Genomic DNA, 15,250 nt, shown 5'->3' with positions numbered 1-15,250 from the left:
CATCTGATGTATTATCTGGAGAAAACTTTGAGGAAGCCGTCAAAACAAGAACTAAAGAAAGTGGAAAAAATCTAGCACAAAAAGCTATTGATAAAGTGCAGTCTATGGTCGGGAAAGGAAACTATAAAAGGAAGCGTAAGAAGCAAAAAAGATTCATTTCATCCAAAGACGCAAAATGAGTGGACGTGATATTTTTGATCCATAAAATGGCATTTTTGTTGAAAGATTCTCCTGAGTGCGTGAAATCGGAATTGGAACTTTTTACTTTACTTGGAACTCAAACAGTTATTCAAGATGGTCAATGGATACAATTTCATCCTCTTTCCAACGTTTTTGATAATGCTCCCGTAGAGTTTCACGTTTCTGGAAGTGTAGAAGATTACTTAGATCTCAGTCAAACACAATTGTATGTGAAAGCGAAAATAGTAAAAGCGAACAATACAGCTATCACTAAAGATGATGTTATAGGACCTGTGAATTTATTTCTACATTCACTATTTTCTCAAGTAGATGTATCCTTAAACGATCGTATAGTTTCCAATTCAAGTAATACCTATCCCTATAGGGCCTATATTGAAACTCTCCTAAACCATGGATATGATAGCAAAACATCTCAATTAACTGCTGAATTATTTTATAAAGATTCTGAGGATGGTTTAAACAAAAGAACTGCTTTTTTCAAAGAAAGCGCAACAGTAGATATGATTGGCTGCATTCATTCAGATTTATTTCATCAAGATCGTCTTTTACTCAATTTAGTGGATTTGAAAATAAAACTAATACGAAGCAAGCCAGAATTTTGTCTACAAGGATCTGAAGGATTTAAAGTAGTATTGGATCATGTCTCTTTATTCATTCGAAAAGTTCGTGTGAACCCCGGAGTGCTTCTTGGTCATGCTAAAGCACTCGAGAAAACCAGTGCAAAATACCCCATTAATCGAGTCCTATGCAAAGCGTATTCGATTCCTAAAGGGAGCATGTCTTTTTTTCAAGATAACTTATTTTCGGGTCAAATGCCGAAAAAAGTTATTATTGGTTGTGTAGATAATGAAGCTTTTCATGGAACATTGACAAAATCTCCTTTTGATTTTAAACATTTCAATTTAAATTTTATTGGAGTGTATGTAGATGGACAGCCCGTCCCCCACAATCCATTGGAACTCAACTTTTCACAAAATCAATACATTCGTGCCTATCAATCTCTATTTTATGGAACGGAACGAATGGGTCAAGATAGAGGAATATTTATTTCCAGAGAAGACTACAAGAACGGAAATACATTATTTGGATTTAATCTCTCCCCATATCTATGTGCAGGAGAACATTTAAATCTGATTACGCATAGCAATTTGCGATTAGAACTGAAATTTACCAACTCACTAGAAAACAATATGCGTTATCGTTTTTGCCGAATTTGAAAATTTGATTGAAATTAACAAGTCAAGAAATATTTTATTCGATTTCGGAAATTGAAGAATGGATGAATTGCAACTATTCAACATTTTATCGCAAGATAAGATAACATCACCTTACTTTCAAGGCGTATATTCAAGAGATACGCTTCCGGATCTCCAAGAAAACACATGTGCTATCACGAATTCAGATGACTCATCACAGCCTGGGACTCACTGGCTAGCGTTATTTGTGAATGATCAAAGACAGTTAGAATTTTATGACTCATATGGGAAGCCTCCCGGATTTTACAACATGAATACCGCTTCCTACACGGACGTACTATGGAATTCCAAAGTGTTTCAATCACCTACATCCAATGTATGTGGATAATATTGTATTTACTTTTTACTCAAACGCTGTCAAGGCTATTCTATGTATCATATTTCAAATCAATAATATGTAAACGATTTTCAGATGTATCAATTTGTAAAGAAAAAATATGGTGTAAGATTTGTGTTTAGAAAGTAAAAAAAAGAATGAAACTAAATCTAGTGTCTTTCATGTCATTATTATAAAATTTTGTCATTATTATTAAAAATATCATTATTATTAAATATCGTTATGTAGAAAATATTGTAACATTTTTATTTCTTTTTAACAAAATGTTCAGAAAATATTTCTATTATTAAGAGAAACTTTTTAATATTTTTAGAAAATTTTTTATTTTTCATAAAAAATGTTTTAAGAAAATATTTATGTTTTTGCAAAAAAAATTTCTCTTTTAAGAAAATATTTTTTTGTTTTCGTAAACTATCTGAAAGTTTTTTAAAAATATTTCAAACTTTTTAACAAAATTTTTATAGTTTTTCAGAAAATATTTTTATTTTTATAAAAAATTTCTCTCTTTTAAGAAAATATTTATGCTTTTGCAAAAAATTTTCTCTTTTAAGAAAATATATTTTTATTTTTATAAAAAATTTCTCTCTTTTAAGAAAATATTTATGCTTTTGCAAAAAATTTTTTCTTTTAAGAAAATATATTTTTGTTTTCGTAAAAAATCCACTAGTTTTGTAAAAATATTTCAAACTTTTTAACAAAATTTTTCCAGTTTTCAGAAAATATTTTTATTATTGAGGGAAATTTTCTATTTCGGAAAATATTTTTATTTTTATAAAAAATTTCTCTCTTTTAAGAAAATATTTATGCTTTTGCAAAAAATTTTCTCTTTTAAGAAAATATTTTTTTATTTTTATAAAAAATTTCACTCTTTTAAGAAAATATTTATGCTTTTGCAAAAAATTTTCTCTTTTAAGAAAATATATTTTTATTTTTATAAAAAATTTCTCTCTTTTAAGAAAATATTTATGCTTTTGCAAAAAATTTTCTCTTCTAAGAAAATATATTTTTGTTTTCGTAAAAACTCCACTAGTTTTGTAAAAATATTTCAAACTTTTTAACAAAATTTTTCCAGTTTTCAGAAAATATTTTTATTATTGAGGGAAATTTTCTAATATTTCGGAAAATATTTTCATTTTTTATTTAAAAAATTCTATCTTTTAAGAAAATATTTATGTTTCTGCAAAAAAAAAATTCTAGTTTTTCAGAAAATTCTATATATTTTTCTGAAACTTATTATATTAATTATTAAAGGGTGTAATTTTTTCTTGATAATATAAACTTTCTCACCTGTGAAAATGATCAATAAAGACAAAATATATTTTAATAAAATAAATAACATTTTATTCAAAGTTTCACTCAAGCACTTCTGCGGGCATACATCATAGGTTTCTTAACAATTTTATTTTTACTATACAATTTTTTATTTACATCTAAATGGGCTGGTAATCGAACATCATTTAATGTTTTTAAAAATACATTTCTCCCCACTGGAGCTGATTTTCTATTTCGCAAAAAGTCATTTATAAGATTTACTATATTACTTCCAGGAACAGCTTTATCTTCATGAATAATTTCACCTTTAGTGTTACAAAGGAGAGATTCATTATTTTTTAAGAATTGATACATATCTTTAGCTTTTTCTTGAAATCGAACTGGAACAACAGTTAGAATTTTCCCTTCCAAGTCTTCAGTTTCTTTTTTGACGTTTGAAGTGATCTCTTCTGCAGACTCTACTAGAGGATCGTCTATGTTCGGAATTTCATGCTGATCGGTTTGAGGTTCTGGTTTACTCGGTCTCAAAATTGAAAAGTGGGTATACTTCTGCAATATTTGTAAATACAGAGTTGCTTTCTCGTCATCTGCTAAGTCCTTTTTCTTAGAATATTTTTCATTTGTCGATCCAATTGTGATAAGTGTTCCGCTACTTGTACTCTATACTCCGGAACCAACACAAATTTCTTACTGTACTCCATGAATTAAAGAGCTAATGACAGATATAGCTGCAGGTAATAACAATGATAAAAACCCTTCTCCTTTCTGTACAAGAATTTTTTTCTTTTTATACAATGGCAATTTCTTCTTAGAAAGTTTTCTTAAACTTTCTTTATGAGGAGCTAATTTATTTTTCTGAGATTTCGTGAGTGGTATATTACCACACAATACATTCAATACACACTCACACAAAGTTTTTATTTCACTTTTTGAACACTTTTTTATAAGAGGCTTGCAATGTTTAGTTTTAGAGATCAATTTCATGAGCTCTAATGTTCGCTCATTACATACGGACATCTTACCTTCAAATGATTTGAATTCCGAGTGCTTGTCCTATTTATAGGTCTTGTAGAAATACTCAAAATGCTTTCGCCTTAACGAGAGCACAATGTTTAAAATCTGTTGAATGTACAGTGTACGAAGAAAAAGTTGGTGTCAGTTCATCTACTTTAGGACAGCCAAAATCTTCTAAATTGTAACACACTCTGACAGTTAGAAATTCTAAAAAATGCCGTTTCTCGAGTCCTTTGACATAGATATGTGAATACATGTCACACAAAAAAGTCAACATAGTATGAAATTTAATGTGAGGTAATTCTCCTTGGTTCTAATCTATTTGATGAATATTTTTAATTATCCAAGAATACTCTATTTTCTGCTGTGTTGGAAGTTCTTCGAACGGGAACGGTGGTTGGAATGTACATACTCCGGTAATGGGTTTACCTTTCACGGCATGAAAAGCAAGTTCTTTGACAATGTAGGTCCCAGATGAATATTGAAAACCTTCAAAATCAATGACTATAGCTGACATAAAATTTTCTTGAAATTCAGAGTTTAAATGAAGTTATCGAGGTTGGTACACATAATAAGTATCTCCAGGAAACATTCCAGTACGCATGCGTAAAGATTCTTCAGTATCACACTTTAAATCTGTGAGTAAATAGCCATAAGGTTTTGATGTAGCATCTGCATAACATTCTTGAAAAAATTTAACTTTTCGAGGGTACAATTGACGTCCTAAATGTGTAATTTGCGACTGCTCTCTTCGATTTTTAAATAATACAAGATAATGAGCATTTAAGGATATTTCTCTCATTTCCTTTCCTTTATGAAAAATGTTTTGAACCACAAAAATAATGCTAAGAGATTTATGGTGGGAAAATTTTGTAAATAATTTCGTCAATTGAGGATCATTTCCCAATTCACTCATGAGATCATCAATCACAATTAATGCATCTGAATATTGCTCAAATCGGATGGAAGTCCTTCGTGAAAAACAACATTAGGCATCTCATCATATAATTTTTGATAAACGCCATAACACCATACTACGTGTTTTGGGAAAGGCTGTATCATTTGGTTTTCAATCAATTTTTTTATGAAATAACTTTTACCACTACCTGTTGGACCTGCGAGGACAGCTTTAAAAGGATGTTTGAACTTCAAAAGATCCATGATGAATGAAAAACTTTACTCTCGTCACCTCTATTTATCGTTATCTCTTATCACCACATGATGAGTTCGGTCCTCAGAATTAATTATATTTAAATTAAATAATGAAACAGATTTTAATATTAAAATAGATTTAATGTTATTTTATTTCTAACATTCCCACATAGATGGCTCCACTAGAGTAAAAGCATGATATCATTTACTTATTATGTAATAAAAGATGACTTCATTACTTCAAAACATGCGTCAGAATAACAAGCTTCATAAGTATTGCCACCCTTAACAAGTAAAATAATATTAATAAGTGTTGCCACCCTCAGAAACTAATAAAAGAAAATATTATTTAAAACGAAACTAAATTAAAAACAGAAACCGAAATTAAAAAGAAAAGTTGCCACCACACAATATATTACAACTTCCGGTTATGAGGCCGGCAGAAATAAGCACATCCTGGCAGGTGTTGCCACCGACAAAAAAGATAACACTTCCGGTGAGGCAGAAATAAGCACCTCATGACGCTCCATTGATGACGTCACTTCCGGTTCTATAGTGCCCCATATACCACTAATATAGTGAAACATACGATTGTTTCCAATTATTTTGCAAAATGAATAAAAATATTAATTAGCAAGTTATTTTCATTTATTTTCGAGTTTTATGCATTCATTTAATACATTTTAAATAAAAAATGTTGGATTTTGTTATTACGTTTTTCAATTTTCTTTTTGAACTCACTAATAATAAATTTTTGTCTTAATACATTTTTTACTAAATACATTTTTACCTGGTACATTTTTTACTAAAATTATGTTTATGCCCGACCTTGTCAAACAACGCCCAGTCAAATCTCTAAGAACTTCAGAACTATTTGTGCTATTGAAAACTATTATAATTACTATTTTAACTCTTGAAAACTCGAAGATATTAATTTAGCCACTGATACTAAAATTCGTTTACAAATTTTAATTATTCCGTTAGGCAGAAATGTTCGGAAAATGATTTTCTCGCATGACTTCAGCATTAGCCATTGTTACAAATAAAACTGTAGACTGTTCTGTTTCAACTTATACTGCACATTCAATTATTTTTTACTAGCTCAAAGATCACAAAGCTATCTGAAACCCCGTGTTTGCTTTGTTTATGTTTGAGCTTTTGAAACGCGTTTCTATAGAGTAAAACAATTTTAAATCAATGGTAATTTAAATAAATAAAAATAATAAACTAAAATCAATAGATAAAATTTCTTTTTCGTGCAAATCCATAAAAAGTTTGATATTAAAATTATATTATACGATTATATTATAAAATTATATTATAATATTCTTCCGAATTTAAAAATAAATTAATGTCCGTAACTTTCAAAATTAAAAATAATTAAATAAATGACAACAATTTTTCAAAACATTAAAGAACATAAAAATATTATTCAATAAAATTTTAGGTTACTTTGAATTTTCGATTTCCTAGAAATGTACTTTTAAATCGTTACTTTTTTTGTTTAGTACTTGTACTTTTTACTCGTTACTTTTTAAAATAAGAACTTTTTACTTTTTACTCGTTACTTTTTTTAAAAATACTTGTACTTTTACTCATTACTTTTTAAAAGTAACGTTGCCATAATGATGACTGATTAAGATGCATTTTCTGTTTGCATAGATCTGTGTGAGCGAGATGTTATTTCCTCAAGTTGTATTTTAATAAACTCTTTATTTGCCGGCATTGCTTCTGTGTTCTTCAACAAAACAACAATTTATAAGAAGAATCTTTCTGACTCTAGCGGACCTGGTGAAACGTTACTTTCACTGTTCGATGTTAATGACCGGGTTCATTCTCTATCATATTTAAAAAATAATTTTTGCCGAAATCGGGACAGTTAGCATTCTAGCTTAACTAACCCTTTGTGTTGCCCTTTTACATGTTTGACCCACTTTTTAAAAATCACTAAAAATTAGATATTTTTAATTTTTATTATTTTTATAATCGGAAATTTTTGAATTTATGTGAACTGGATATGAGTGATAGAATAAAACCGTCGTCCACCATCTTGTTCCTTGGCTGCTGCTTTCTAATTTGTTTTGCATCTTTATTTACTTTCCGTTTATTTTCAAATTTTTGTTTTCGTTTTCAAAATCTGTTGTCTTTTTCGCATTCACATTTTTTGTGTCTAGAGCAGGGGTCGCCAAACTTTTTTGATCATCGTCCCCTATATAATTTTTCGAAATCTCCATCGACCCCCATAAAAGTAATTTTCTAATTAAAATAAAACTCTATTAGATGCTGCGTTTGTACATTTATTTTATGATTTTAAACATTTATTAAAGTAATAGTATATTGTGTAACAATAGTTTTATGAAAAATATATTAATGTTGAAGTTTAAATACCTTAATATTTATTAAATAATAAGTAATTATAAATAAGTAGAAATAATAAGTAAAGTAACTACAGATTTATTGTTTCTTAATTAATGAGATGGGTGTGCCTGGTGTTTTTTTTTTTTTTTTTTTTTGCAAGGTTCGCTATATTGGGTTAAAAATTGGTCAATTTTAATCCTCTCAAAACTCCACAATTAATTTATTTTTGTACTTGGTTAATATTGAATTTACATGACTGAATCCGGCTTTGACCATACTAGAACTTGAAAATGCTAGCATGAATGGATGAGCTATTTCGTAAAGTTACATATTTCTGCATTATATTTATATTTGTCCAAAATTTGTCTATTGTTAAATTTTTAAAAAACGCCTTCGCTTCAAGATCCTAAAATAATTCAGCAAGCTCATCTTGCAGGTAGATGTCCATATTTTAAATTTGAGCAGAAAATGGCTTAATAATCCAATCAGGGATGTCAATGTTTTCCAAATCAACAAAGCGCAGTTTAAAATCATCGCTCAATTTTTGAAGATAACCTGTATATATTTCCAAGTCTTCTTCTTTTATTTCTGACTGTCGCAGATTTGAAAAATACTGATAATCCTTACGTAGCAATGAAGATCTAAATAAATTTAATTTTACTTGGAAGCCTAACAGCATTGTTTGAACTTCTATAATTGTTACATCTTTTCCTTTCAGCTTTGTTTGGACATCATTAAATTTTCCAAATAAGTCTGCTAAATAAAAAATACGGTTCTTATTGTTTTGGAGTTCATCACTCAGAACAGGGTTTATTTCCCTGAGAAATTCGGTCGTAGAGTCAAATAACTCTATGAGTCTTTGTAAGCATACACATCTAGACCACCATATAACTTCTGTGTGCAGAAGTACACTGGTTATCATAAATTAAGGAAAAATCACAAAAATAGCGATAACTCTTTCAAAAGTAAGCCAAACCGTGCAAAGTTTGCATATGTTGTCCACTAAGAGTAGCTGAGTAAAATTGCAATATGCAAATTAGTGGCGCTGCACTCGGCTTACGTCATCTGCCTGGAGCATAAAAGTCCAAGTTTGAGAGAAAGCACACAAATTTTACTGTGATTGCGACATTGAAAATCTGAGATAGCCAATTCGTAATAATGACCTCTAGGCATCATTTGCCTGAAGAACTACGATGGAGAGCCATCGGGAGACTAGAGGCAGGGCAGAGTCAATCAGAAGTGGCCAGATGGCTAAATGTGAGTCCATCTGTGGTTCATAGACTTTGGAGGCAATTTCAAACCACAGATTCGGCATCTAGGAGGTTCAGTCAAGGACGGCCAACTGTTACGACCAGTGCCGATGACCGATATTTGACATTAAGTGCACGCAGGAATAGAACCGCTACTCCGACACATCTTAGATCCTCTCTTGCTGCAGCCACCGGAAGGTTGGTGTCAACGTCAACTGTGCGCAGAAGGCTCCACGAAGGTGGTCTGTATGCGAGACGACCAGCCATTTGCGTGCCGCTCACGTCACGCCATAGGAGAGACCGTTTGCAGTGGGCCCGACAACATGTCCACTGGACGTCAGATCAATGGAGGCCTGTTCTCTTTACGGATGAGTCCAGGTTTAGTCTAGAAAGTGACAGTAGACGTTATTTGATATGGAGAGAACCTGGGACCCGTTATCATCCATCAAACATCCGTGAAAGAGATGCATACGGAAGAGGCAGTGTCTGTGTTTGGGGAGGCATATCCTTAGGAGGGCGCACATACCTCCATGTCTTTCCAAGGGGAACCGTGAATGCTCAGGTTTATCGAGACAACATCCTTGATGCTTATGTGCGCCCATATGCCGGGGCAATTGGTGATTGCTTCCTGTTACAGGACGATAATGCAAGACCACACAGAGCTCGCATTGTTGATGATTATCTTCAACAGGAAACAATTACTCGCATGGAGTGGCCAGCTCGATCCCCGGACTTGAATCCTATCGAGCACGTTTGGGATGCTCTAGGGAGGCGTGTATCTGCCATCAATCCGCCCCCTCAGACCCTTGCCACGCTTGCAACTGCTTTACAAGAGCAATGGCTCTCACTTCCTATTGAACTGATAGACCGCATAATTGAAAGTATCACACATCGCTGTTTGTGCTGTATTGCTTCTAGAGGCAATCATATTCCATATTAAAGGTACTTTTTCTATTGCAAACCGATACTTCCAATTTGTTTATTTTATACATGTGCTAATTTCTATACTACTATTAATGTCTGATAATTTCTTTTTATGTTGTTTAATACCTTACTATGTGTTGTATATTGTGGGTAAGTTTCATAAAATTCCATGTGTAATTTCTTGAGTTATCGCGATTTTTGTGAATTTTCCTTAATTTATGATAACCAGTGTAATTGGTTCAATAACTCGTTGTTTTCTTCACAAAGTTTGGAAAATAATCTTGATTTAAGAGGTTGGGCTTTAATTTGATTGATACACTTAGTACAAACCTCAAAGCTTTATGTAACTCTGGACTCAGATATTTTTCTACTAAGTTGTTTCTATGCAACACACAATGAATAGTACGTATACCGGGCACTTTTTCTTTGAGAAATATAGCAAAACCCCTACCATAGCAGGTGCCCCGCCTGTGGCTATCGCTATTATATTTTCAAGTGGAATATCATAATATAGTTAAATATTCTTGAAAACTAAAAATTGTCTCTCCTTTTCTATCAGTTTCAAGATATTTAGCAAATAAAAATTCATCAATGACTTGTCCTTTCATTTTACTGAAATATCTAACGTGCACCATAAGAATAGCAGAAACGCCAAAAACAGATTCATCAAGTTGAATACAGAACTTGCAATTTTTTTAGCTCTGAAACTACCGTATTTTCTACTTCTTCAGTCATTTCGTCAATACGCCGTTTTACAGAATTTGCACTTAATGTCAATGATTTTAAAACATTAACGGAGTCTTTTTTCATTACATTCTCAATGACGTCTTTAATTGCAGGTATAGCAATGCCTTCAGCGATTGCATGTGGTTTTCCCCCTCTTTGCTATATTAGGCGAAATCTTGTACGAAGCTATTGATCCTCCTTCAGTTTCAACTTCTGTAGACTGCTTCATAAAACTTCTTATAGTTGGTTGACATGTGAATTTTTCTTTAAGTTTTTTGAAAAATTCAAGTTCTTTATTTTTTTTTTTATCTGAGAGAACCCTATGAAGATGATCTTTCAATTTTGACGGTTTCATGTAGTCAATTCCAAAAGTTTTTTTTGCATAGAAGACACATAGGAATCGTTTAATTTGTTTGTTATAAATGATGTCTGATATTAAGTCAATTCTAAAAAAATTCACACATTATACCTACTCAATTAGGTATGTATGATTTGCGTATTAAGAATTGTTTTTTCTTCGACCCCCAATCGACCCTTCCGATTCGGATCGACCCCCATTCGACCCCCTGGCTCAGATCGACAACCGCTTTTGTTAAATAGATCCCTGGGGGTCTATATAGACCACTTGGCGACCTCTGGTCTAGAGTATGGGCACCTTTGTTTTGAGCGCTTGATTACTTAAGAAATTTTCCGTTTGTAAAATATTTAAAACTAATGAAGTATTTTCATTTGCAAACAAGATCGCTGGTTCAAAACTAAAACGACACATCTGCAAGCGTAATACGTTTGCAGATGTGTCGTTTTAGTTTTGAACCAGCGATATAGTATTTAGGTAACAAACATAAATTAATGCATTAAATAAGAAGTGAAAGTTGAATTGAGTTTCAAAAATTAGGATTATGTTTTCAATTTATGTAGATGACTAATCTCTGTCAATATAGAGTCATAATCATTATATAGAATACATCAAAATATAGATATGTATCCAATATATCAATTAATAAAGTACCTGATATTTGATATGATATTCGCCAACCATGATTTATGCACACATTATCCACTTTATTCTAGAAACATAATTGATCAGAAATCATGTTTGAAATTTTGAATAGTCAACGAGAAATCAGTTTTTAAGAGAACTTTATTTCAATATACCATTGCTCTTATTGATCATTTAGTTTTGCTGGATTACGATATTCTTGGAAGACATGGTTAAATATTCAGCCAAAGAAAAACTCCAAGAACTGTAAAATAAAAATGTATATTAATTATCTAATTTAAAAGAAGGTTAAATTTATTTTATTTGGCATAACAATTTGAGATATATATATATATATATATATATATATATATATATATATATATATATATATATATATATATATATATATATATATATATATATATATAGATATATATATATATAAATACAAGAAAACACTAAGAAAGTTAAGAAAAACAATAACTTTCATTTATTGCGCTTAAGCTGCAAGTAAACAGCACTCATTAGATAAGTTCAAAATGAAGAATAAAACAAAGAAAAATTATAGACATATGAAAAGAAGGGGGGTGGGAAATAATAAGTAAAAAATAACAAACAACATTTTATTTAAAAAAAAAATTAAATGTTAATTAAAAAACCGGAAAAAAAGCCGGAAAAAAAAAGATATAATCTTTTCTTCAGCCCACACGATTATATCCGCAAAACAGAGTGCTTTCTGATATTGTATCAATAAAGCCAAAGCAAAATATATTAATACAATAGTGTGAGGAGCACTCAAAAATTTTTTTTATAAAATAACTACAAATAAAATAGATCATAAAAAGTAAAAATAACATGTAAAAACAGATAATAAAATAAAATAAAAAGAAAAAACATTAAAAAGAGGGGACTATAAAGCGAGTAGCAAAATCATAACAACTTACAAGGACGGATATTTTTCAAGAATGATTTAAAAATGTTTTCGCGGAAAGATTGCCAGATTACAAAATATGAAAACAAAATATGAAAACAAAAGCGCAAATCTAGTGTAACATGAGGGTTTTAAAGTGTCGTTCTTACTGCACTGCTGAAGTGATTAGTTATTATGAGTTTCGATTTGTTAGTTACCAAGGATGGGCCAAAATGGATGTGTGCAAGGTAATATTATACTGGATAATTTTAAAAATTGATCATAGATAGTTTTAGAAGATAGATGTTTATTTAAGAAAAAATATAAAATAGAAAAGAGAAACATAAATTGCCTGCTTTGCAAATAATTTTAGCCTCGGATTTGCACGATATGGATTAGCACATAGAAAAATTATTTAAATTATCAAAGAAAAAATTTTAATAGATAATTTTAACACGGATTTTTCTTTATTAATTTATACAATTTTCCATGTGCAACTCCATTTCGGGCAAATCCGTGGCTAAAATTATCTACTAAAATTTTTTCTCTGTTAATTTTTCCATGTGCAAATCCATTTCGGGCAAATCCGTGGTTTGATATATTTACTATAAATTTTTTTACTAAATAATTTCCCTTGTTAATCTATACAGTTTTTCCATGTGCAAATCCATTTCGGGCAAATCCGTGGTTAAAATTATCTGCAAAAAATTTTTTCTTTGTTAATTTTTCCATGTGCAAATCCATATCGGGCAAATCCGTGTTAAAATTATCTATTAAAATTTTTTCTTTGATAATTTAAATAATTTTTCTATGTACTAATCCATATCGTGCAAATCCGCGGCTAAAATTATTTGCAAAGCAGGCAATTTATGTTTCTCTTTTCTATTTTATATTTTTTCTTAAATAAACATCTATCTTCTAAAACTGTCTATGATCAATTTTTAAAATTGTCCAGTATAATATTACCTTGCACACATCCATTTTGGCCCATCCTTGGTAACTAACAAATCGAAACTCATAATAACTAATCACTTCAGCAGTGCAGTAAGAACGACACTTTAAAACCCTCATGTTACACTAGATTTGCGCTTTTGTTTTCATATTTTGTAATCTGGCAATCTTTCTGCGAAAACATTTTTAAATCATTCTTGAAAAATATTCGTCCTTGTAAGTATGATTTTGCTACTCGCTTTATAGTCCCCTCTTTTTAATGTTTTTTTCTTTTTATTTTATTTTATTATCTGTTTTTACTTGTTATTTTTACTTTTTATGATCTATTTTATTTGTAGTTATTTTATAAAAATTTTTTTGAGTGCTCCTCACACTATTGTATTAATATATTTTGCTTTGGCTTTATTGATACAATATCAGAAAGCACTCTGCTTTGCGGATATAATCGTGTGGGCTGAAGAAAAGATTATATCTTTTTTTTCCGGCTTTTTTTCCGGTTTTTTAATTAACATTTAATTTTTTTTTTTTAAATAAAATGTTGTTTGTTATTTTTTACTTATTATTTCCCACCCCCCTTCTTTTCATATGTCTATAATTTTTCTTTGTTTTATTCTTCATTTTGAACTTATATATATATATATATATATATATATATATATATATATATATATATATATATATATATATATATATATATATATATATATATATATATATATATATATATATATATATACACTGCTGGACAATTGCTAAGGACGGATCACAAATTGCAATGTAGCATAACATTAAGCGAGACATGAGACCTAGTAGGATAAAGTATAGTTGCCACACTGTTCAGATATTAGAATAAAGAACATTCATTGTTCTGGAAAGTACAAAAGCTATGAAACATCTGAAAGAAAAAAAATGTTCATTTGATGCTGCGTACGGAATAATGGAACAATGCATTTAAGTGTCAGCAGGCAACTTGAAGAAAGGTGTCAGTACGGAATATGTCCACCGTGGAGTGTGATGCAACATTCTACAGGTCGTATCATACTTCGCACAACATTATCCAGCAGCTGTTGAGGCAATTTATCCCATTCCTCTGTCAGTGCACGGATGAGGGTGTTCTTGTTTGTCGGAGGATAGTTTCAACCAGCAAATTGCCTCCCCAAAGCATCTCAAACATTTTCAATGTGGTTTAGATCTAGAGAACGTGATGGCCATACGAGGCGTTGAATACCCTCACTGTCTAAACAATTCTGAACAGCGAGTGTTCGATGACATGTTGCGTTGTCGCCCATAAAAACAAATTTATCACCGACAGCACCACGGAAAAGACGAACATGAGGAAGTAGAACTTCCTCAAAGTATCGTTGGCCCGTCATAGTCCCATTCGCAACCACATGTAGGCGCGTGCGGCCATTGATCATGATTCTGGCCCACACCATGACCCTGCATGTCGGATATCGATCCCTTTCCTGAATATTTTCTGGACGATAACCAGTACCACTCTCGCGCCAGATCAGTTGGCGTCTACAATCCGATGACAGACTGAACCTACTCTCATCTGAGAAGAGTACGCATGCCCAGTCCTGTTCAGTCCAATTGTGATGCTCACGACACCATTGCAAACGTGCAGTACGGTGCTGTCTGGTCAATGGGACGCACACAACAGGTCTGCGGGTGTATAGTCCTCCTCCCCTCAAACGTCTGGCAACAGTTTTTCGGGAGATCTGCTTTCCTGTGGTAGCAAGAAACTGATTTGCCACCTGCTGAGCTGTGGTGCGCCTGTTCCTTTTTACTGATAGGACGATGTATCTGTCTTCAGCAGGCGTCTTACTTCTAACACGACCTCCCCCTTGCCGCTTACTACACATTCCAGTAGCTTTAAAAGATTTCCACAGCCGTTAGACAACACCGTCAGCGATG

At 31.4% G+C, this 15,250-nt stretch overlaps 1 protein-coding gene and 1 long non-coding RNA gene across 2 annotated transcripts in view; one reads left to right on the top strand and one right to left on the bottom strand.

Annotated features, from left to right (window-relative positions):
* The first annotated feature begins 206 nt into the window (after positions 1-206).
* On the top strand, positions 207-1,418 carry LOC147803478 (uncharacterized protein F54H12.2-like). Its single transcript, XM_087151337.1, has one exon. It carries the CDS (start codon positions 207-209, stop codon positions 1,416-1,418), a length of 1,212 nt encoding a protein of 403 aa, XP_087007463.1.
* Positions 1,419-11,613: 10,195 nt separating this feature from the next.
* LOC139426775 (uncharacterized) overlaps positions 11,614-15,250 on the bottom strand; it is a 147,054-nt gene continuing 143,417 nt past the window's right edge. Inside the window, exon 4 of the long non-coding RNA XR_015429112.1 lies at positions 11,614-11,734. This is a non-coding gene — a long non-coding RNA (uncharacterized LOC139426775). The remainder of the gene's footprint in view (positions 11,735-15,250) is intronic.

The sequence above is a fragment of the Parasteatoda tepidariorum genome, chromosome 9 (genome assembly GCF_982258835.1).
Source record: "Parasteatoda tepidariorum strain Cologne lab strain chromosome 9, Ptep-v5.0, whole genome shotgun sequence".
In the NCBI taxonomy this organism is placed as follows: Eukaryota; Metazoa; Arthropoda; class Arachnida; order Araneae; family Theridiidae; genus Parasteatoda; species Parasteatoda tepidariorum.
This window is presented reverse-complemented; position numbering and strand designations above follow the sequence as displayed.

What these genes read in the sequence shown, in the direction of transcription:
- LOC147803478 (XM_087151337.1), top strand. Translation starts at nt 207, where the DNA reads ATGGCATTTTTGTTGAAAGATTCTCCTGAGTGCGTGAAATCGGAATTG.